Source organism: Monodon monoceros, unplaced genomic scaffold (assembly GCF_005190385.1).
Source record: "Monodon monoceros isolate NGI ecotype Baffin Bay Population unplaced genomic scaffold, NGI_Narwhal_1 Super_Scaffold_20, whole genome shotgun sequence".
NCBI lineage: Eukaryota > Metazoa > Chordata > Mammalia > Artiodactyla > Monodontidae > Monodon > Monodon monoceros.
Genome location: NW_021703777.1, coordinates 25,961,794 through 25,985,509, shown reverse-complemented (window position 1 = coordinate 25,985,509; position 23,716 = coordinate 25,961,794). Strand labels below are relative to the sequence as shown.

The 23,716-nt window shown below is 37.0% G+C and overlaps 1 protein-coding gene across 1 annotated transcript in view; it reads left to right on the top strand.

The window, feature by feature from the left end:
• TTC29 (tetratricopeptide repeat domain 29) overlaps nucleotides 1–23,716 on the top strand; it is a 357,551-nt gene that overhangs the window by 180,471 nt on the left and 153,364 nt on the right. Inside the window, exons 5-6 of the mRNA XM_029234687.1 lie at nucleotides 13,564–13,661; nucleotides 15,646–15,729. Of these exons, the coding sequence (XP_029090520.1) occupies nucleotides 13,570–13,661; nucleotides 15,646–15,729 (176 nt within the window). The 5' untranslated portion in view covers nucleotides 13,564–13,569. The remainder of the gene's footprint in view (nucleotides 1–13,563; nucleotides 13,662–15,645; nucleotides 15,730–23,716) is intronic.

The following is a 23,716-nucleotide window of genomic DNA, read 5'->3' as shown; positions in this document are numbered from 1 at the left end:
GAACATAAATATTCATGTTAGCCAGAACATAATTTCTACCCATTTAAGAATCTCTACACTATACATAAATTATACTTATGAGATTGCTTGGAAAGCATGGGATTAGTGGAAAAAGAGTTAATTAAAAGCATAATTTAGGAGAAAAGCTTTAGAGTCAGCCAGACCAAGGTTCTTTGTAGAATGTTTTTTACAAGTAACCAAATTTCACCAATTTCATAAAGGACTGATGAATCTTTTATTTTATTTTCAAAGAATGACTTTATTTCTCTTTTCTTTTTTAAATTAATTAATTAATTTATTTATTTATTTTTGGCTGCGTTGGGTCTTCATTGCTGCATGCAGTCTTTCTCTAGTTGGGGCGAGCGGGGGCTACTCTTCGTTGCAGTGCACAGGCTTCTCATTGCGGTGGCTTCTATCATTGCAGGGCACAGGCTCTAGGCGCACGGGCTTCAGTAGTTGCGGTGCCTGGGCTCAGTAGTTGTGCTGCACGGGCTTAGTTGCTCCGGGGCATGTGGGATCTTCCTGGACCAGGGATTGAACCCATGTCCCCTGCATTTGCAGACGGATTCTTAACCACTGTGCCACCAGGGAAGTCCCAGAATGACTTTATTTCAATCTTCTTGAGGGGTATTCATAATTTTCCCATGTCCTAGCTATGACAAATACTATAAAATCAACATCTATTCCAATTATAATCCTAAATATGCTACATTAATGAATATGTTGCTGTGTGTTCAGGTTTTCATTTCCTTTGTTGGAGCTCAAAATGTTATACTGCTATATTTTTTTCTGTGGGATAGATTCATCTTCTACAGCTCTCTGCCTCTGTATTCTAGAACTGGTGGTATCCCCAAAGCTAAGGTTTTCTGCACTTCTATTCCCTTCAGTACACCTGACACACATCTACTCTTTTTTTCAAGGCTCAAAATCACATCTCAAGAACTATCCCCTCTGTGAACACTTTTGTGACTGACAAACTTCCACGCAGTCCTGGGCAGCAGTGTGGTCCTTCCTTGAGGCACCAAACGTGATATCACTTTTATAGCACATGTTATGTGGACTGTGGATGTCCACAGGACTGGATGATCCAGGGAGGAGTATCAGTCACAATGGTCTGTGCTGTACCAAGTTCCATTGGGATAACTGGTTATGAAAACTGTCTGGATGCAGGTAACTAATGGGGTATAAATGCATGGGAGGCCTGAGATCAGTACTAGAGAAGAAAGCGTCCCATCTAAGTGCCAAGTTTAAGACTCTATATAAGAAATGAAGAAAACCATGCTTCAAAAAGATACATGTACTCCAATGTTCATTGCAGCACTATTTACAATAGCCAGGACATAGAAGCAACCTAAATGTCCATCAACAGAGGAATGGATAAAGAAGATGTGGTATATATATATACAATGGAATATTACTCAGCCATAAAAAGGAACGAAATAGTGCCATTTGCAAAGATGTGGATAGACCTACAGACTGTCATACAGAGTGAAGTAAGTCAGAAAGAGAAAAACAAATATTGTATAATATCACTTATATGTGGAATCTAGAAAAATGGTACAGATGAACTTACTTGCAAAGCAGAAATAGAGTCACAGATATAGAGAAGAAACTTATGGATACCAAGGCGGGGTGGGACGAATTGGGAGATTGGGATTGACATATATACACTACTATGTATAAAATAGATAACTAATGAGAACCTACTGTATAGCACAGGGAACTCTACTCAGTGCTCTGTGGTGACCTAAATGGGAAGGAAATCCAAAAAAGAGGAGATATATGTATACTTATAACTGATTCACTTTGCTGTACAGCAGAAACTAACACAACATTGTAAAGCAACTACACGCCAATAAAAATTTTTTTTTAAAGCTAAAAAGAAACAAATTAGGAGCAGAGAGGATTAGGAACAGATTGGGGAACAGAATGTAATGGTAGAAGACAAGGACATCAGTCCAGCTCTCTCTGATTCTGGTGAAGATGGGGCATAGAGCACGAAAGCAAAAAAACAGTTGTCTCTTTTGCACATCTGTCTTCACTTCCAGGCTGTGAGTTCACTGAGGACATGACTTACCTTTATATTCCTACCCTAGCAGACCACCTGGTTTTTTGAATGATGGATGGATGGATGGATGGACAGACAGATGGATGGATAGACTTAGACTTGCAAATTTAGCATTTAGGACTGCTACTTTATATATATTTTTTCTGTTATATCTAATTCAGTTTTTATTTATAATTTGATAAGTATTTTCCCTGTGAGACTGAAGTGGAAGTTATAGAAGAATTTTACCAAATGTGATATTTGTCATTTGTTTATAACAGTCTTTGAAAAATGTCATTATATTCTATATTTTTGTTCATGAATTTACAATTCCCCTTGCACATACACAGTTAGATTTTTGTCCTTGGAGAATGGGAAATTTCATTTCTGAATTGCATTGGAAAAATACTGATATAGCTCTTAATATCTTACAGTGGTATTTGTATACATATAAGTAACTGGATGGAAGTATAGACATGTATATGTTTCTTATTATATACACACATAATTAAGGTTTCAAGAGATTTGACAACTACTGAAGCAGATTATTTTGTGGAAATTAGTATCCACTTGTAGAAAACATTGCCATTGTACCTTGATCCAGGGTGTGAAGGCACAAAATAGAGTGAAGTTAACAATAAAGCATATATGTATGTTCAAGTTCAAATGACATTTTTTTAAATTAGCAGATTTAGCAGTCAGAGAGAACAGAATTTCACCAATCAGAACCAAAAGTATGAAAATACTGAAAAAATTGAGCAAAGAAGTTTTAATACCAACTGATGTTTATAAGACATTATTAAAGGAAGTTGCTTCTCTGCATAACTTTGGATTTGAAAACAATGTGGTTGTACACATTAAGAAAAAAAAAGAACTAAAACTAGATTAAAACCAAGGAAATATACATTTGATGTTAAATAAGGTAGTTTAGGTTTTCAAGCTAAGTCCTGAAGACTTTCCAGGCTTCTTAGATGTTGATGTTTTTAAAGAAATCCTTTTCCAAACCCTCAGTTTCTTTCACATGCGCTCTTTCCTAGCCTTGGCATGCCTGAGTGTTATGCCTTCAGTCTGCTCCTTCTTCTACAATCCCTTTTCATTTTACAAAATCTTGCCAAGTAAAGGGACAATTTGAGAATGCATAATTCAAAAACTCTTCATGATTCTATTCAATTGAATCTTAAAAGCTATTTTTCAAAACTGAAACCATTTCCTCTAAGATCAGGAACAAGACAAGGTTGTCCTCTCACCACTATTATTCAACATAGTTTTAGCCACAGCAATTGGAGAAGAAAAAGAAATAAAAGGAATCCAAATTGGAAAAGAAGTAAAACTGTCTTTGTTTGCAGATGACATGTTACTATACATAGGGAATCCTAAAGATGCTACCAGAAAGCTACTAGAGCTAATCAATGAATATGATAAAGTAGCAGGATACAAAATTAATGCACAGAAATCTCTTGCATTTCTATACACTAATGATGAGAAATTTGAAATAGAAATTAAGGAAACAATCCTATATACCATTGCAACAAAAAGAATAAAACACTGGGCTTCCCTGGTGGCACAGTGGTTGGGAGTCCACCTGCTGGTGCGGGGGGTGTGGGTTCGTGCCCTGGTCCTGGAGGATCCTGTGTGCCGCGGAGTGGCTGGGCCCATGCATCCGGGGCCTGTGCTCCGGGGCGGGAGGGGCTGCAGTGGTGAGAGGCCCGCATACCACAAAAAATAAAAATAAAAAAAGAATAAAATACCTAGGAATAAACCTACCTAAGGAGACAAAAGACCTGTACTCAGAAAACTATAAGACAATAATGAAAGAAATTAAAGATGATACAAACAGATGGAGCGATATACCATGTTCTTGGATTGGAAGAATCAAAATTGTGAAAATTACTATACTACCCAAAGCAATCTACAGATTCGATGCAATCCCTATCAAACTACCACTGGCATTTTTCAGAGAACTAGAACAAAAAATTTCACAATTTGTATGGAAACACAAAAGACCCCGAATAGCTAAAGCAGTCTTGAGAAAAAAAAAAATGGAACTGGAGGAATCAGGCTCCTGGACTTCAGACTATACAACAAAGCTACAGTAATGAAGACAGTGTGGTATTGGCACAAAAACAGAAAGATAGATCAATGGAACAGGATAGAAAGTCCAGAGATAAACCCACACACATACGGTCACCTTATTTTTTATAAAGGAGGCAAGAATATACAATGGAGAAAAGACAGCCTCTTCAATAAGTGGTGCTGGCAAAACTGGAAAGCTACATGTAAAAGAATGACATTAGAACACTCCCTAACATCATACACAAAAATAAACTCAAAATGAATTAAAAACCAAAACTCTAAGAGGAAAACATAGGCAGAACACTCTATGACATAAATCACACAAGATCCTTTTTGACCCACCTCCTAGAGAAAGGGAATTAAAAATAAAAATAAACAAATGGGACCTAATGAAACTTAAAAGCTTTTGCACAGCAAAGGAAAACATAAGCAAGACGAAAAGACAACCCTCAGAATGGGAGAAAATATTTGCAAATGATGTAACCAACAAAGGATTAATCTCCAAATTTATAAGCAGCTCATGCAGCTCAATATCAAAAAAACAAAAAACCCAATCCAAAAATAGGCAGAAGACTTAAAACAGACATTTCTCCAAAGATATAGATATTGCCCACAAACACATGAAAGGATGCTCAACATCACTAATCATTAGAGAAATGCAAATCAAAACTACAACGAGGTATCACCTCACACCAGTCAGAATGGCCATCCTCAAAAAATCTAGTAACAATAAATGCTGGAGTGGGTGTGGAGAAAAGGGAACCCTCTTGCACTGTTGATGGGAATGTAAATTGATACAACCACTATGGAGAACAGCATGGCGGTTCCTTAGAAAACTAAAAATAGAACTGCCATATGACCCAGCAATCCCACTACTGGGCATATACCCTGAGAAAACCATAATTCAAAGAGAGTCATGTAGGGCTTCCCTGGTGGTGCAGTGGTTGAGAGTCTGCCTGCCAATGCAGGGGACACGGGTTCGTGCCCTGGTCCAGGAAGATCCCACATGCCACAGAGCGCCTGGGCCCATAAGCCATGGCCGCTGAGCCTGTGCTCCACAACGGGAGAGGCCACAACAGTGAGAGGCCCGTGTACCGCAAAAAAAAAAAAAAAGAGTCATGTACCACAATGTTCATTGCAGCTCTGTTTACAATAGCCAGGACATGGAAGCAACCTTAGTGTCCATCGACATATGAATGGATAAAGAAGATGTGGCATGTATATACAATGGAATATTACTCAGCCATAAAAAGAAATGAAATTGAGCTATTTGTAATGAGGTGGATAGACCTAGAGTCTGTCATATAGAGTGAAGTAAGTCAGAAAGAGAGAGACAAATACCGTATGCCAACACGTATATATGGAATTTAAGGGAAAAAAAATGTCATGAAGAACCTAGGGGTAAAACAGGAATAAAGACACAGACTTACTAGAGAATGGACTTGAGGATATGGGGAGGGGGAAGGGTAAGCTGTGACAAAGCGAGAGAAAGGCATGGACCTATATACACTACCAAACGTAATGTAGATAGCTAGTGGGAAGCAGCCACATAGCACAGGGAGATCAGCTCGGTGATTTGTGACCGCCTGGAGGCGTGGGATAGGGAGGGTGGGAGGGAGGGAGACGCAAGCAGGAAGAGATATGGGAACATATGTATATATATAACTGATTCATTTTGTTGTGAAGCAGAAACTAACACACCATTGTATAGCAATTATACTCCAATAAAAAACAAAAACAAAAAACAGCAAGCAGGAGGAATAAGTCCAAAGAGGCAGGAAGGAGCCTCCAAAAAGCCACGCTGGAAGAGTCTCATGTAGGAAGGAAGGTGCATGGAATTCACAGACGTTGAACCTGAAAAGGCAGGAAGGACTGGAACAGAATTAACACAGGTCACCGTGGAGTTGTGTTAAGGTGTTGCTAGAAACTGGGAAATGAGTTCATGAGAATAGAATGATCCTTACTGATGTGAGGGATTGCATGGAGCCCAGTCACAGATAGTCACAGTGATCAACTGAATGTATAGTGTAAACTTACTTGGTGGAAATAATTTAGTAATTTATTGCAGCAAATTAGATGTTGGAATGAAAGCGTGGTTATGGTTGTTATGCTTGTAGTCCAAATAGAATCGATTTATGGTTAGTAGAATGATTGGTGTGAGCAGTATTGCTGGCTTTCCTACAGTGCGTGACAGTAGGCAATGAATAAAAGCCTTGCCTTCCAGCACGTCTATATTTGGTGGAGTAATAAACAACAGCCTCACTCTCTTGCCCTCTATCTGTATGCGACAATGAGCTAGGAAGCTCACTTTCTTACATTTATATGTGAGAGGAGGGATGAAAGCATGGGCTGGGATTAACAGGCTGACATTAAGTGGGTGTAAATATAAAATCCTGAATTTCAGGGGAAATTTTAAAATATATACATATAAAGACAGGACGGAGGAAGAGTCCATGTAAGAGACCTCGGGTTTTTAGCTCACCACAGCTCAAAATTGGATTCTCTTTCTGGAGACAGGATTAGGAAAGGTGTTTGCATGGGGCTAGAAAAAGATGGTTCTGACAGCAACAGAGGCTAAGGAAGGACTTATTCAGCTGGTTAAAGTGACTTCGGGTCTTGATGGTCTTGATTCCCAGCCTGAGCGTTTTTCCATCAATCTGTGGACGACAGGGAAATGTTGCAAAATACTGAGGATTCGGTGCCGTGAAGGAAATGATTCAGGGCGGCAAATTCGAGGCTCTTCGGTTGCGTGAACTAATTTCTGAAAGAAGTCTAACTTCTGAGAGCAGTCTGGCGGGAAAAGCCTGCTGGGTCTGGAGACCCAGCACAGCGTTCAGTAGGCTCCGCCCCTATAGGCTCCGCCCCCGTGCCCGACGAGCCAGGAAACTGCCCCAATTCCGAATCCCGGTTTAGCCTAACCCCGCCCCCGCCCGGCCCTCCCCGCCCCCTCTGTATCCCTGGAAACGCTCTCGCGTCTTCTCTCTGCGCCTGCTCTGCAGGGTGCGGAAACTACCGCGGGAGGAGAGGGCAGCGCCGGCGCCCAGTACCTGCTACCGGTCGGGGACACACTTAGGCGGAACGGAAAACCAGAGCTGTTCACCAGGGCCAGTCCCTCGAGGTTCGTGACGAACTCTTAGAAGAGACGAGTCGTTCTTTCAGGCAGTCCTTCCCCTGACCCCGACAGACCTTCCTCCGTCAATCTAGGGACTCAGGCTTCCTGAGCCAAGGCCCTCACCTCACCATTTACTTCAAGAAATGCATAGAAGGAGGAGCGCAGAAAGGCGCTCTTCTCGCCGCCTAGTTCACCCTGTGAGGGCAATGGAAAAAATAAACAGGAGTAGGAATAAATCAATTAGTCCTGTTTAGAACTGGATGGGAGCACAAGGGAACTGAAATGCCCTCGGTTTTGGTAGATAACCCAGTCTGTCATAAGTTTGAGAGATCCCTAATGTCACATTTGTATAAGAATATATCAAAACACATACATATTTCAGATGTATTGGCATTTCATTGAATTAGTGATTAGTTTCTTCCATAGGAGCTATACTTTGTAATTTTTTTTATGGTTTGCATCTTTAATCATCGACATAATAAGTCATCTATCACAGCAGGATTTTTTTTTTTAAGTTTATCTAACTGTATAGTAAGTACCTGGTTTTTGTTGTATGAATAAATCTTATTCCATTATTTGGAGCAGGAAGGGGGGTTATTCTTTTAACTAATTTTTAACTTTTTTCTTTCTCTCCTTTGCTGTTATTCTTTGCTTCCAAATTTTCAGGCTGAAGTCTGTAAGCCTGGAGAGGCCTTCAGCCTGAAAATTTAGTCGAATGAAATGTAAGCCTGAAAATTTAGTTGAATGAAATGTAAGTCGAATGAAACATGGCCTGCCTTCAAACACTTTTTCCACTTTAAATTTTGATTTAACTGTCAATAAATGTTAGTTAGTAGGAAATCTGTGATTTCTACTTATTTAACAACCTAATAACCTACCATAGAATGCTAGATGTATGCAAAAATTATGATACAAGGGATAAACATTTACTGACTCTTTAAGCTATTTTATGTGATTTTTTTTACTCTTTCCAGGAGCAAATTATTGATATTTCTTCTGTAGTTTTCTTTAAACTTTCATAGTAAAAGAGCTTATGGTGATAATGTGAAAAGTTCCAATTCTTATCAATGATTTTGTTGGAGATAGTAAAATCATATTTTGAACTCTCTTGATGACACATGATACATTTGCTTGCTGTGGTTTATTGGCTTTATTTCTCACATTTCAGCTTTTACCCCCAAATGACTGAATTCTGGAGACAGTGGTCAGCCTCAGACATAGTTACTCCCAGGTAGCCTCTGCCTATACAACTCTAGGCCTCCCCCTCCTTTGTGTTTCCTGATAAGGATCTCTGGGGATCATGAGCAAGAGGGCTACTCTTTGACGAATTTTACCTGGGGACCAGAAATTTAAACTCACACCATGGGACACATTCAGCCTGATCCAGCCCTCTCAAACCTTTCATCCTGTATTTCTCCATTCTCATTTGTTTTTGCATGTGCGGGCCAAACTTAGAGACTGTAACTGTGATACAAGAGCCAACCAGGAGATCAGAGAATCCACCAAATCTCTTCTGAATACCAAAAGTGGAATGGCTAAAGGCAGCCTTTTGATCTTTGTCTCAGCACCTGTGGTGGCCGGAGTAGACTGCCCGTTTGGTAGCACTGGGGGAGCTGCCTCTCGGTCCCCTAACAGACTACTTCACCCTAACCTCCTGGGGCTAAGCTCATTTTGGTACCAGCCAGAGTAGTACCTCTCATTATCCTCCCTTATATACCTGAATCTGAACCATTCCCCTTCCTGCAGTAGCACCCACTTTATCATTCTGCCCTGACCACCCCCATTCAGAGTTGTGCCTTGAGGCTTGCCAGCAGGCCTTGCAATACTTACATTAAACTAAATTTAAGAGTAAAGGTGCTCCTGCTGCTAATGTTCTCAGATCAGAGAGGAGCAAAATGAAGGAACTGGCAGCTGAAACTTCAATGGTTGGAAACGTTGACTCTGATTTTGAAAAAGAAAAATCACAGTTGATCTGGGTGACAAAGAAGACGTTTTCCTCTCCATGTATATAACATTTGCATAAGATTTCATTAGAGGCTTATATTTTCTAGGAAAAACAGCCTGACCCAAGTAAACATCAATAAGGATAAATTTTATGTCCCAACCTGGTAGGCCAGTTCTTGGGAGGCTTATACACACCTTGATGGGAAATGTGAGATGGATCGGAGCTTCTGGGGTTTGATCCCTCTATCTGTGTACAAGTAGGTGGGTCTTCCTAGTTTGGGGAGAAATTACAAGTACTCTTTTCTCGTTTTGAAGTTCCTTGGGGAACCCTTCAGAGGTCCCTGCAATTATGCAGAGATACCTCTGCCCAGTGCCCTTGGTGACCAAAGTGGGAGCTCTCAGAACAAAGTCTTAATTTGTCAGGGAAGGACCTGCGTGCTGAAGCCAGCACAGGTATTGTTTCTTTCCCCTTCCAAATCCCCTGGGGGCAGAGAGGTCTGGGTTAAGAACTGAGATGGCCCCAATTTGCTCCATATCCTTGGAGGACTCTGGAACGTAGAGTCTTCACAGCTTCTCTGAAATAGGCTTACAAGAGGTAGGTTTGGGGAGCCTTTGCCCTTCAAATCTGTACACGAGGTCTAATCCTATGTTAGTTTTAACTTCTTGCTGCATGCTCTACATAATGTTGCCATTTAGTAAGTTCTGGTTATCCAATTAACTCAAAGAGTTGTTATAACATGTGATCAGAAAAATAGATTTCTTTTTAAATACAAAAGAGTTAAGTCACTATATTAGGAAGTTATGGAGTATAATACATTATGTTTCTAATGTTTGTTTTGGAGGAGAGGACTAACATTTGCTGTTTAGACTGAGTGCTTTAAAGCTATAACTGTATAAAAATAAGTTGACCTTATATTTCATGGATCATACCATGCACTGATAATCTGGGTAATATCAGGATTCTGTTATATCATGACACTGATCTCCATTAGAATATTCTCTTTAATTATGTGAATAATTATTTTCAGGCTGGAGTAATAATCTTTTTTTCAGAAACAAAAAACTGCCTATTTCTACACTGAATTTCAAAAGATTTTCTCTCAAATCTCATTGCTTTCCACCCTCCGTCCCCCCATGGCTTTGTAGCACTAGAGGAATATCTTGTCTCTGCTGGCCACAGGTGGTGCTACCTCAGCTGTGACCATGTCTGTCCACCTCTACCATTCTCTGTCACCCAGATTTCACAGCAACCTCCAACTGGCCTCCACTGCCTTTCCTTCTGCCCCTACAGTCTAAGTCCAAAAGAGAAGCCAGAGCAATCCTTTCAAGGTGTAACTCAGACCACGTCACTCCTGGGCTCAAAATCCTCCAATCAGAGTAAAAGTCACATTTTTTTACAGTAACCTTCAAGACCCTATACCATCAGAACAGCACCAGATTTCTCCTTAGCTTCTCTGACTTCATCTTTTTCTGCTCTTATTCATTCCTTGGCTACTGGTGAGCAGCCGATTTTTACAGTGGAAGAGATGCTATGTGACTTCCAAAGCCAGGCCCTAGAAGGGGATACAGCTTCCGTCTGGCTTTTCTTTGGGTACTTGCCTTTGGAGCCCTGAGTTGCCACCTAAGAAGTCTGAGGCTGCCATGCTGAGAGGAAGCCCAAGTTGTATGAGGAGGTCACATGTATGTGTTCTGACAGACAGCCCCAGCTGAGGTCCCAGCTAGTAGCATCAGCCACCAGTTACATGAGTGAAGACCTTACAGAAAATTCCTGTTTCCCACCACTGAGTTACCCCCATGCTTCTGAGTCTTCCCAGCAGAGGCCCCAGTCAAAATTGAGTAGAGAAAAGCCATCCATTCCCATTGTGCTTTCTCCTAATTCCTGACCCACATAAAGTAAAAGACTTCTTTTTACTTTGATTATTGTTTTAAACCACTACATTTTTTTTAGTTGAGGTATAGTTGATTTACAATGTTTCAAGTATATAGCAAATTGATTCAATTATATATATATATGAATATATATATGTATATTCTTTTTCAAATTCTTTTCCAGTATAGGTTATTACAAGGTACTGAATATGGTTCTTTGTGCTCTACAGTAGATCCTATTGTTTATTTTATATATAGTAGTGTCTATCTGTTAATCCCAAATTTCTAATTTATCCCTCCCCTTTTCCCCTTTGGTAACCATAAGATTTTTTTACTGCATCTGTGAGTCTATTTCCACTTTGTAAATAAGGTCATTTGTATCATTTTTTTTTAAGATTCCACATATAAGTAATATCATATGATATTTGTCTTTCTCTGTCTGACTTACTTCACTTAGTGTGATAATCTCTAGGTCCATCCGTGTTGCTGCAAATGGCATTATTTCATTCTTTTTATGGCTGAGTAATATTTCCACTGTGTGTGTGTGTGTGTGTGTATCATATCTTCTTTATCCATTCATTGGTCAATGGGCATTTAGGTTGCTCCCATGTCTTGGCTATTGTAAATAGTGCTGCTGTGAACATGGGGGTGCATGTATCTTTTTGATTTAGAGTTTTCATCTTTTCCAGATATGTGCCCAGGAATGGGATTGCTGGATCATATGGTAACTCTATTTTTAGTTTTTTTTAAGGAAACTCCATACTGTTTTCCATAGTGGCTGCACCAATTTACATTCCTACCCACAGTGTAGGAGATTTCCTTTTTTTTAACACTCTCTCCAGCATTTATTACTTGCAGGCTTTTTGATGATGGCCATTCTGACTCATGTGAGGTGACACCTCATTGTAGTTTTGATTTGTATTTCTCTAATAATTAGTGACGTTGAGCATCTTTTCATGTGCCTGTTGGCCATCTGTATGTCTTCTTTGGAGAAATGTCTATTTAGGTCTCTGCCCATTTTTTGATTGGGTTGTTTGCTTTTTTGATATTGAGCTGTATGAGCTATTTGTACATTTTGGAAATTAATCCCTTGTCGGTCACATTGTTTGCAAATATCTTCTCTCATTTCATAGGTTGTCTTATCATTTTGTTTATGGTTTCCTTTGCTGTGCAAAGTCTTTTAAGTTTAATTAGGTGCTATTTGTTTATCTTTGCTTTTGTTTCCATTACTCTGGGGGACAGATCCAAAAAAATATTGCTGCAATTTATGTCAAAGAATGTTCTGCCTATGTTTTCCTCTAGGAACTTTATATCCAGTCTTACATTTAGGTCTTTAATCCATTTTGAGTTTAATTTTGTATATGATGTTAGAGAATGTTCTAATCTCATTCTTTTACATGTAACTGTCCAGTTTTCCCAGCACCACTTATTGAAGAGATTGTCTTTTTTCCATTGTATATTCTCGCCTCATTCATCATAGATTTGTTGACCTTAAGAGTGTGGATTTATTTCTGGACTTTCTATCCTGTTCCATTGATCTTTGTGTCTGTTTTTGTGCTGGTACCATACTGTTTTGATTACTGTAGCTTTGTAGTATAGTGTGAAATGAGGGCGTGTGATTCCTCCAGCTCCATTCTTCTTTCTCAAGATTGTTTTGGCTCTTTGGGGTATTTTGTATTTCCATACATATTTTCAAATTTTTTGTTCCAGTTTTGTGAAAAATGCCATTGGTAATTTGATAGGGATTGCATTGAATCTGTAGATTGCTATGGGTAGTACAGTCATTTTAACAATATTCTTCCAATCCAAGAACATGGTGTATCTTTCCATCTGTTTGTATTGTCTTCAACTTCTTTCATCAGCATCTTATAGGTTTCAGAGTACAGGTCTTTTGCCTCCTTAGGTAGGTTTATTCCTAGGTATTTTATTCTTTTTGGTGCGATTAAACCACTACATTTTGAAGTGATCTGTACACTGCTGTAGCTATGTGCTCTCTCAGGGAAGCTGTCTCCTTGTTGAGAATTGTTCTTAGCATTTATCACTTCTAAGGGAAAGGCTTTATTTGTGAGTGAGAAAGTTTTAGAAGACAGCAAAGTATGAAAAAATTTTAATTATTGATTGTAACAGGAGAGAAAAGCATGAGCATTTGAAATCTATAGCTGTCCTAAAAATCTTCGCTTTTTAATTGCAACCAGCTCCACTAACAAAACCCATAACAAAGCTCCTAATTGTCTGAATCTTCAATGCATTTATCAAATTTTCTCCTTTTCCACTTTGTGATGGAGGTGCAGACAAGTAATAAATTGGCCAAAAGGCAGATAGTAGAAGAAAATAATGAGAGAAGCAACCTGCAGAATTCACTCTCTGAGCTTCATGACTGAATAACAGAGCTATAGATCTACACACAGAGGCATTCTCAGCTCAGACAACTGACTGTGGATCTCTAATAATGTCTTAAAAGATTCTTTGAATTATTTATTCTTTAAAATACCATTTCTGGTTTTTTTTTTTTTGGTAGTCCAAAATGACCACCCTGCCCCCACTGTGCATGACACGCCCAAAGCTTACGGCCTTAGCCAGACAGAAGCTGCCATGTTCCCCCAGAACAATTCCAAGGTACGTGACCCTGGCTTTCATTTTTTATTCCTACAGAATGAATTTCTTGCAGTAAAAAATGTAAATAGCATATCTCAGAAAACAAAATTGTTTGAAAACAAAAGTATACTGTTATATTCAGAATATTCAAATTTGCTGTTTCAGAAGGATTGATGAACATCATTCAAAGATTAAGAATATATTTATTTAGCAGGCTAGCACTCATTTGATCATTTTATTTTCTATTACCATTATATTGTGCTTCCTGTAAAGCTTTGGAAATACATTTCCTTTTTAAAATACGTGTGGAGAATTGAAAGCAGAAGCTTTAGGCATGAAAGATGTATGGCATCTAAACCACAAGGTCCCAAGCACTGATTTCTGTTTTGGAGGAAGGATGACACAGTCTTACTACCGGGGTAAACTGGCAGGCACGATTTAGCTCCTGAAATGATCCTGGGGCTTGAAAATGCATCATCGAACCACCACTGCCTGTGAATGTCTGCTGAGCTTATGGAGTTTTCAAATGCAGCCGAAAAACTGCAGGGCAGGAACTTGATGTATTTTATCATAATTATGAATATTAACTAAGATTGTGTTATTTAGAAATTTCCACTTACAGTTTTATTGATTTTTAGTAATGCACATATTATTTATCAATATAAACCTATATATAGGATAGGTGGATGTGGAGAAAAACCCATTTACTTAAGAATGCAGAGTATTTTAATGTGTTGGTGTTTTATTTGTTTACACACTGAGGTTAGTATTCTTCCCTGCCTCTTTCCATTCAAGAAAATTAAAACCTATATATAGGTTTGATTTTTTTTATGTTTACCTTTCAATTCCTACAAGGCATAATGATCAAAGTATTATGAGACTACTTTGTTCTGAGAAGGACCATACCTCATTTTTGGTATTTCTGGCAAAGACCAAAGCCCCTGGACCAAAATAAATACATTCAGCTAAACTACCATCAAAGTTCTTTGGTAATAGAATTGAAAACTGTAGAAATAGTAAAATAGAAGTGTAGAAAATTGTAATTTTATTTTCAAATAATGTGAAAAACAGAAAATTTTCAATAGATGCATAATTCCAGTATATACATTCTTATTTTCCATTTTCCTTTTGAATAATGTGATGTATTTACAAAATCTGAAATAGCTAGCTTCTTCTTCCTGTCTTTTGTAATAATTGAGATTACATTTTCTTTTCAACACGAGCAAAAACATAGCCCAGTCTCACATCCCTAGAATAAGAGAGATTTTAAAGAAAATTTTTTTGTATTCATTTTATTGAAGAAAAACATTTTTATCATAACCATTTAAGGCAAAGCTTTGTATCAACATTCTCCATTAGCTTCTGAATAAAAAGGTATCTGTGTATCCCATACTCCTATTGTCATAAGATGTTCATAGTCTGCTTATTTTTAAAGGTGCCAGGTGTATGAAGATTGAACATACTACATGTGTAATATATTTCTCATTAAAGTCTTCTTAAAATCACTTTCACCTTGAAGTTTTAATAATAATTTGAGTTTTATGTGTGATTTTAAAAACCACTCAAACAGCATGTCAGAGCAAAATTCTGTAATGTTTGCAACCAATAATTTTAACACATTTGTATCAAATAAGTATTATTAGTTCAAGATCCTGTGCCAAACAGAATCTGACTTCTGTAGCTGGAAAGTAATATTGTGAGAGAACATGAGTAAAATGGAAGATCTTATAGTGCTTTGAGGAGAAAACCCTATTTACTTAAGAATGCGAGTATTTTAATGTGTTGGTGTTTTATCTGTTTACACACTGAGGTTAGTATTCTTCTCTGCCTCTTACCATTCAAGAAAATTAAAATTTTGAAATTATCAATGAACAACCTAACTCTATAGATTTTACAGAACATTGTCCCCAGAATATTTCTGTTCTTCTGGTGGCATTTTATATGTTTGGTAGCTTTTCAACTCGATTTAAGGCAGTGCTTTATTATTTCTTTCCATTTCATTTAGGTCTCAATTGATCAAAGAAAAAGACAACATAGATCATTATCTGGAGGTGAATTTCAAAGGATTGTCAAAAGAAGAGGTTGCTGCGTAAGTATATACCTCTTAAAGGTACTTTAATATAAAGTTTGTTTATTTTGTCTTGATTCTTTATTGAAATTTCAATTTTCCTGTGCAGTCCACTTTTTTATTGGAACATAGCATTTAAAAATTAAAGCTCATATTAAATAGTGATAAATCATGTCTATTGATCTTACACATATCAGTCTTTAATTTTATGACTTTCAAAATTCTCATATTTACCAAGATATTATACTATCATATTTGCAATATTTTAGTTAATTCTGTGTTATTAATTGCTTAATAACTTCCATTTTAAGGTATATTGCCTCCATGGGGGAGAAAAAAAAACTTTAAGAGAAGGAGTCATATATCTTTTTTTCCTGGTGATTTAAAAAAAAATCCCTTACTAATGTATATTCTCTCTCCTGCCAAGAACCCACAAAAAGAATTAATGGATCATAGTTTATTGGTTAATTTAAAAATAATTCTAAATTGTCTGGATTTATTTTTTTAATGAACAAAGTAAACTTTGCCATTTTACGGCTAGTCAGAACCTAATTTATGATCTGAGTAAAAACAGTATAAAAATCCAAGTAGGTTAGTGAGAAATAAATAGAAACCTAGAATAATAGCTAAACAGGTTTAATAGTTCTTACCTATAGACTTGGTGACTCTGTTATCAGATTTTTATATGTAAGTATTGACAAATAGAAATCTTATATATGCACATGCATCTTACAGAATTCATTAAATGATTCAACTATTCAACTATTCAAAAATATTTTATACAATAAATGCTTTTAAAAGATTGTCTCTATTAATGTTGCCTAGTGCTATGGGATTCCACTGACAGGGTGTTCCTATTGATGGTTTTGGTATAGGTTTTCACATAGTCTAAAATTCTAAGTCTCTTGATATATTTCATTAGATAATTGTCAGTATGCATATAGCATGGAAAAATGGAATAGTTCATTCTATCAGTAGCTGGTTTATTTTATAGAGTGACAAAATTTATAGTAGCTATAATCACTGTCTTCCTTGGAGTTGTATTGACTGCCAAGTGTAATATCTGGGACCTTTGGTTTTTAACTGCTATTCTAATTTCTAATTCATTAGCTTTCCATGGTAGCCTATTGGACAAAATTAAAGGTCAGTGTTGTCTGATGATACAATTCCTTCTTAAAAGAAAAATATATATGAGTGATATTTGCTTTCTGATTTAAATATAATGATACCTAAATAGCTATAATTGGCTTAAGAATTAGGAATTAAATTTGGAATTAAACTTATGCTTCACATATTTTAACAAATTAGACATCTATATACTTAATATCTGCTTTCAGTCTGCACTGAAGAAAACATTATTATAAGACGATGCAAAATAGGCTATGTTAATGAGTGTTCTGTTACAAATATTTTTTTTTCACTAAGGATATTACCAAATTGATTTCAAATCCATATTATGCTACAGAACACAAGTAGCCCTGGGTAATTCTCAACCCTTACTGTTGAATTCTCCTTAAAGCTTCCTACACTTGAATACTTTTTTATATCAAAGCTCAAAGATAGTGGGTGCAAACCTTAGTAGGAAGGTAACTTGTACTTGGCTCACTATTATGCTCCTGATTGATATACCTTGTAGACCTTGCCCCAAACAAATTGAATAGCATGCAAAGGAGAAAATTGATTTCAGCATCTCTCAGCAGCACCCAGCAGGTGCCATGAGGAATTATGCATATTCCAAAGAATTTCTGTGTAAAACTTTTTATCAGCCATTGAACTCTAAAAGATAAATTGGTCAGCAAACATTTATTAAGTGCCTACTTTATATCTAACACTAGGTTTTTCACAGAGGGGAAAACAATGTTATTTTAGTATAAAGTACTTGGTCTTATCCTTGTCTCTATTTGAAATAATACAAGCAGGAAATAAACATGCAATGAATGAGTTGCATAATTATACTGTGAGGTGCAGCCTAGAGGTCTGGAAAAAATCAGAGAAAATTAAGATGTTGGATAAAACTTGCCAAAGAAGACAGATTTTGAGTTTGACTCCATATCTGTTAGCATTACAAAATGATCAAACTGGTGCATCACAGATCCTCAGTATACAAGAATATAAAGGGGAGAAATTGGTGAATCAAATTTCCAATCAGGCAAAAGCAGTATCTAAGATATATTCTCAAATTCTAATCTAAACTGCCTTATTCTTCCCTAAGATGATAACAGAAATATATACTTAAATAATTCATGTACACTAGCTTTGATATCCTGTAATATGGATGTGTTCTTTGTCTAGTCCCAGAATAACACTTCATCATCTACTCCAAAACATACCAACCTACTAATACGTAAACTCACACTCTGTGTCCCACCTATTGCAATGGGTGGAGAGTTCCTGTTCTTGTCTAAGGATGATGTCTCTACTTGTGCTCTGGATACCATCCCCTCTTACTTGTTCCAAGACTTTCTCCACCAGTTAAATGTGTTTTCTTGCTATATCATCAGTATCTCCTTTTCCATTGAAGCAATCTCACTAACATTCGTATCTACCCTAGGATCTCCCTTGACTTCTTATCCTCCTCCAGTTTCTACCCCATTTTTCTGTACCCTTCGCAGTAACCAGAAGCATTGTCTCCATCTTCCCACATCCCATTCTTAGCTCAATTGACTCTAAATAGGTTTCCAGGCCCAGAACTCACTGAAATCTGTTTACTGTGACTGATGTCCTCCATTTTTATCACATCTAATGGTCATGTTTCTGTCCTCATCTTGCTTGATGTCTTCACATTATTTGATAGAGATGAATACTCTCTCCTTGAACATTCTGTGCTTGTGGCTTCCAGGATGCCAAGTTCTATGGTTTTCCTCCAAACTCTTCAACTATGCTGCCTTCAGTCTCCTTTGCTGGCTGCTTTTCTGTTTTCAAACTCTCAATGGTGGATTGTTCTAGGGGTGGGTCTTTGACCCTCTACTCCAGCTACACTCTCTACCTGGATCTAGTCCTATAGCTTTAAATACAAGCAATACCTGATGGCTATCACATTTACAAATCCAGCCCTGACCTCTCCATTAAGCTTCAAATTTTTATATCCAACTGTCTCCTTGACATATTTACTTGAATTTTTAATACACATTCCAAGGCTAACATGGCCCCCCACTGGACTCTTGCTTTACCTCTGCTGCCCCTCACACTCCCCCCTCCTAATATCCCTCCCCCGGTCTTCCCTCAGTTCAGTAAATGGTACCAAGGCAGCCTTGAGTTTCACCTTGCCTTCACCACCACTCCCCCATCTAATGCATCAGTATGTACTATCAGATATAACTCCAAAACTTATCCTGTGTTCATCTATTCTCTTCATTGCATAGTCACCATCATCTCTTGCCAAGATCACTACAAGAGTCTCCTACTTGCTCTTCTAAAATCCCCTTGAATTCCACCACAATTCAGCCACCAGAATGACCTTTTAAAAATTAGATCATGGGGACACTCACCTGTTTAAAACCCTCCAAGAGCTTCCCATTGGTCTTATGATAAACTCTAAACTCTTCATCATGACCTAAAGCTGTGTGTGATTTGGGCTTTGCTGACCTCTCTGGCCTTATCCCCCATTCTCTCTACCATTCACTCCTTTCAGTGTGGCCTTACTGCTGACACTTCTTGTCATGCAGGCGTCACCTTGAATGTGACCTCAGTCTGCTATTCCCTGACCCCATAATCAAGGAGCCCTCACCCCACTCACACTTATTCCCAGTCAAATCACCTGGGTGTATTTCTGCAGTCAGCTGGTCCTCATCTTCTGTTGGGAGTTTGTACGTCAGCTGTGTCATCCCTAGTGGAATGGATGCCCCACAGGACATGAACGTGTCTGTGTGTACGCCACTGTGTCCCCAGGACTTAAACAGGGCCTGGCACTCGGGCGGAGCTCAATAACTTGCTGTTAAATGAATAAATTAGTGAAGAATAAATGTCGGATTACTAACACCATGAAATAGGTATCCTGCTGTGAATATTTTTTGATTACAACATTTTTTAGTTCAGTGTTGTAGGTAGCTAGTTTAACTGTTGTATTGAGGAGTTTAAGTCCTCAAAAATGTTATATGTTTACAAGTAAGAGTATAAAATTTAAGTGAGTAATTGAGCAAGACAAGCTAAAGTAGTTGTTACTGGAATGGTCAAACCCAATTGATGGGGGATCATTTTACTTTGGAATGGGGTAAAATGGGTCAAAGGCAAAGGGCTTCTGAGTTTTTTATCATCCACATTTACAGAAGGAATTCTACTATACTTTATTACTTTTTAAGTGACCAGATTATTGCTGTGCCTAATAGGTATATTTTTTTCAAACGTATTGTACTAAAGTACAACATAGTTGACACTGGTAATTTGACTTTCTTAGATAAGCCGTTGAATAGTCCATTGATAATATTTAACTGATCTTTACCAACTAAAGAAGGGCATGTTGTAGTTCTGTACTTTGTGCTTTTTTATTCTGTACTATATTATCAGAATGCATTATTTAAGTGATACTTAAAGTATCACTTATTATCATATCATAATTGCTTTGAGTAGCTAAGTAATAAAAGTGTATTTATAGATTCAAATAAAATTTTCTGGGGGGCAGTTTTTACAGCTTTAGCTGTGTATATGAGGATACTAATAAGCAAAATTATCAAGGGACAGAGAATGTTAATCTGCTCAATATTATTTTCTGCTTCAGATATCAAGTTCTATTATACAGAAGAATAGATTTAGCTCAAAATTGTGTACATCTCCAAGATACTGCTTTCTTTCAGAATATCTTTCAGCGTCACCAATTGGTGTTTACTGAATGTCACTTGGGCAGCACAGCCTCTCTCTCCTGCCTTTGAACTGTATTATACTTACTCAGTTAAAGTAAATTAGCATTTTGCCCATCTTAGGTTTTCATCTTGAAAATATTCCAAAATTGTCTTCCAAAGGTGCTTTTACAAACTACAGATATACTTGTTATGAGCAAATTTAGCATTTGGATTTGCAGCATGGTCAGGCACTCAAAGTATCTGTAACAAGGTGAAGATGTTTATTCAGGATATACTATTTCATGATAACATTATGGGAATTTAGGCCCCTTTAGGTAAGCTCCTCCTCTGCTTCATTCATCCTGTTTACTTTTGAATAATTTTGTGATATCATCTAGTTTTATCTTAACATTTTGCGTCTCTTTTAAAGTAATAAATTAAATTCCATGCAGAGGTTTGCCAGTTAAACTTTCTGAAGATGCCAATTGCTGAATAAATGGTTACTTGACTAACAGGAATAGGCAGGAGAGAGAAGGAAAGGAAGATGACCCTCTTTCCTTCTAAGTAGCAAATTGGGTTTTAAGATCTTCTTCCTTATTCAAGAAAAAGAGACAGGATTTTGGTGTTCTGAAGTGGAGAGACAGCTATTCCTTACTTTCTCCTGAATGTATAAAAAAAAGCAACAGCAGAGAATACACATGGGAACACAGGAGAGATGCCACTCCTTTTTATTTTTATTATTTACTTATTTACATTCTGATACTGTCTTCCACAGCAGATCTCTAAGATGTGAAACTAGGAAAGAAAAGAATTTTTGACAATAAAGTTTTTAAAAAGAATATTGATATCAATAAAGTTTACAATTTGGGAATTTAAAAAAATGCAGTTGAAAGGCACTTTTAAAAATTGTTTAATAAGTGCAAAAAGGATCTCAAATTTACACCAAAGCCAAGTCTAAATAAATACGAAAGGAGGAAAGATTTCAAATGTCAACGGAACACAGAAATGCCAATTTCTTAGGCATTTATGTCTTTATGTTCTTTAAACGTTTGCTTTAACAGCTGCATAGCACAGGAAGATCAGCTCGGTGCTTTGTGACCACCTAGAGGGGTAGGATAGGGAGGGTGGAAGGGAGATGCAAGAGGGAAGGGATATGGGGATATAGGTAAACATATAGCTGATTCACTTTGTTATACAGCAGAAACTAAACATTGTAAAGCAATTATACTCCAATAAAGATGTTAAAAAAAGTTTTCTTTAAAATACTATTTTCACATATGGTGTTTAAACTTATCAGCTCTAAATAGACCTAAAAAAAAACCTTTGTAAGGGAAAAGCATAGGAATCATGACATTGCAGCTCTGGCTGTTAGGGGAGATGATTTCTTCCTCAGCTGGAAATTTGACTTTGCTACTTAATACTTCTGTAATTTTTTGCAGGTTACATGACTTTGCTAATCTTTGATTTCCACAACTATTTGGAGACCATAATAATAATAGGACATTCTTGTGGAAGTTAAAAGAGATTCTCTATATGAAACACATGTAGACAATTCTCACTTCAGCTATTATCGTTAACTGTCATTGATCATTTTTCTTTGGCTTTTAAAAGTTATAAAGTAAATATCCTAAATATTTTGCATTAACTTTGTCTTGATATAGGTAGTAATATTAATTTATCATTTTTCTTTAAATATGTATAGTTACATATTTACTTTGTGCTAGGTATCATATTCATCATGTTTAGAAGACAGAGTTTTTAGTGAGATACATTTCAAACAGTAATGCTAGCTAATGAGGGGAATTTTTTTTTAATTTCAACTTATAGTAAACTTTTCAGAAATTTTTTACGCTGTACTAAACAATGTAATTTGAAGAGCCCACTGAGCTATTGCAAACAGTTTTTTCAAAGGTCTATAAATTGCTTAAACTTATTGTTACTACCATAAGATTGCTTTAAGTATAAACCTACTGCTTTAGAAATGTGTAGAATATAGCCAGAGAATGTGACTTTTCCTACAATAGCTCATAAACCTGGAAGTGCATAATGGCACTCTATTTAGAAATCATTTGGGAAATTTAGTAATGAAGAACAAAGTGATAAAAAGGCATAAGCACCCAGGTACTACAGAGGTTGAATCAGTTGGAATTAAAAGTGGGGTGAACAATGACCAAACCTCATCATGCATAATTCATGGGGCAAGATGATTTTACTCAGTTGAGCCTTGTTTCTGATATTGTGTTCTGTCCATATTAAGAAAAGCTTTCATGGGAATATCTGAAACTAATTTGACTCTTTCCCATTCTCTGTTATGGTTAAAACATAATCCTCAAAATGTTGATATTGCTGCAATTCTATAAAAATCATCCCCCTAACTCATATCCATACCCTATTCTGTTTTCCATGTTGGAAAATGGAGATATTATAGTAAACAGTGTCATCTCAGTACTTAAAGCAAAATTAGATTATGGGCTCACAAGTACTCTTTTGCTTTCCTAGGGCTTGCAGGATCCTCAAGTTTCTTCCATGTTGTAGCATTTGTAACAATTTCCTTCCTTTTTAAGGCTGAATAATATTTCATGGTATGTTTATATTTTGCTTATCCATTCGTTTGTCAATGGACACTTGGGCTGCTTCAGTGTTTTACCTATTGTGAATAATGTTTCCTGTGAACACGGGTGTATAAATATCTCTTTAAGACCCTGTTCCCAATTCATTTGAGTATATACCCAGGAGTGGAATTACTGAATAATTTGATAACTTTATTTAAAATTTTTTGAGAACACCATTCTGCCACCACAATGGCTGTACCATTTTTCATTCTCACCAACAATGCACACGGGTTACAGTTGCTTCACATCTTCACCAACGTTTATCGTTTTCTGCTTTCATGCTAGTAGCCATCATAATGAGTGTGAGGGGTATCTCACTGAGATCTTGATTTACATTTCTCCAGTGATTAGTAATGTTGAGCATCTTTTCATGTGCTTATCGGTCCTTTGGATCTCTTCTTTGGAGAACTGTTTATTCAAGTACTTTCTGTTTTTGAATTGTTTTTTATTAAGTTTTAGGAATACGTCTATATTCTGGATATTAACTCCTTATCAGATATGTGATTTGCAATTATTTTCTCCTATTCCATTGATTGCCTTTCACTCTGTTGATAGTATCCTTTGATGACAAAATTTTTTTAATTTCATGAAGTCTAATTTGTCTATTTTTTCTTGTGTTGC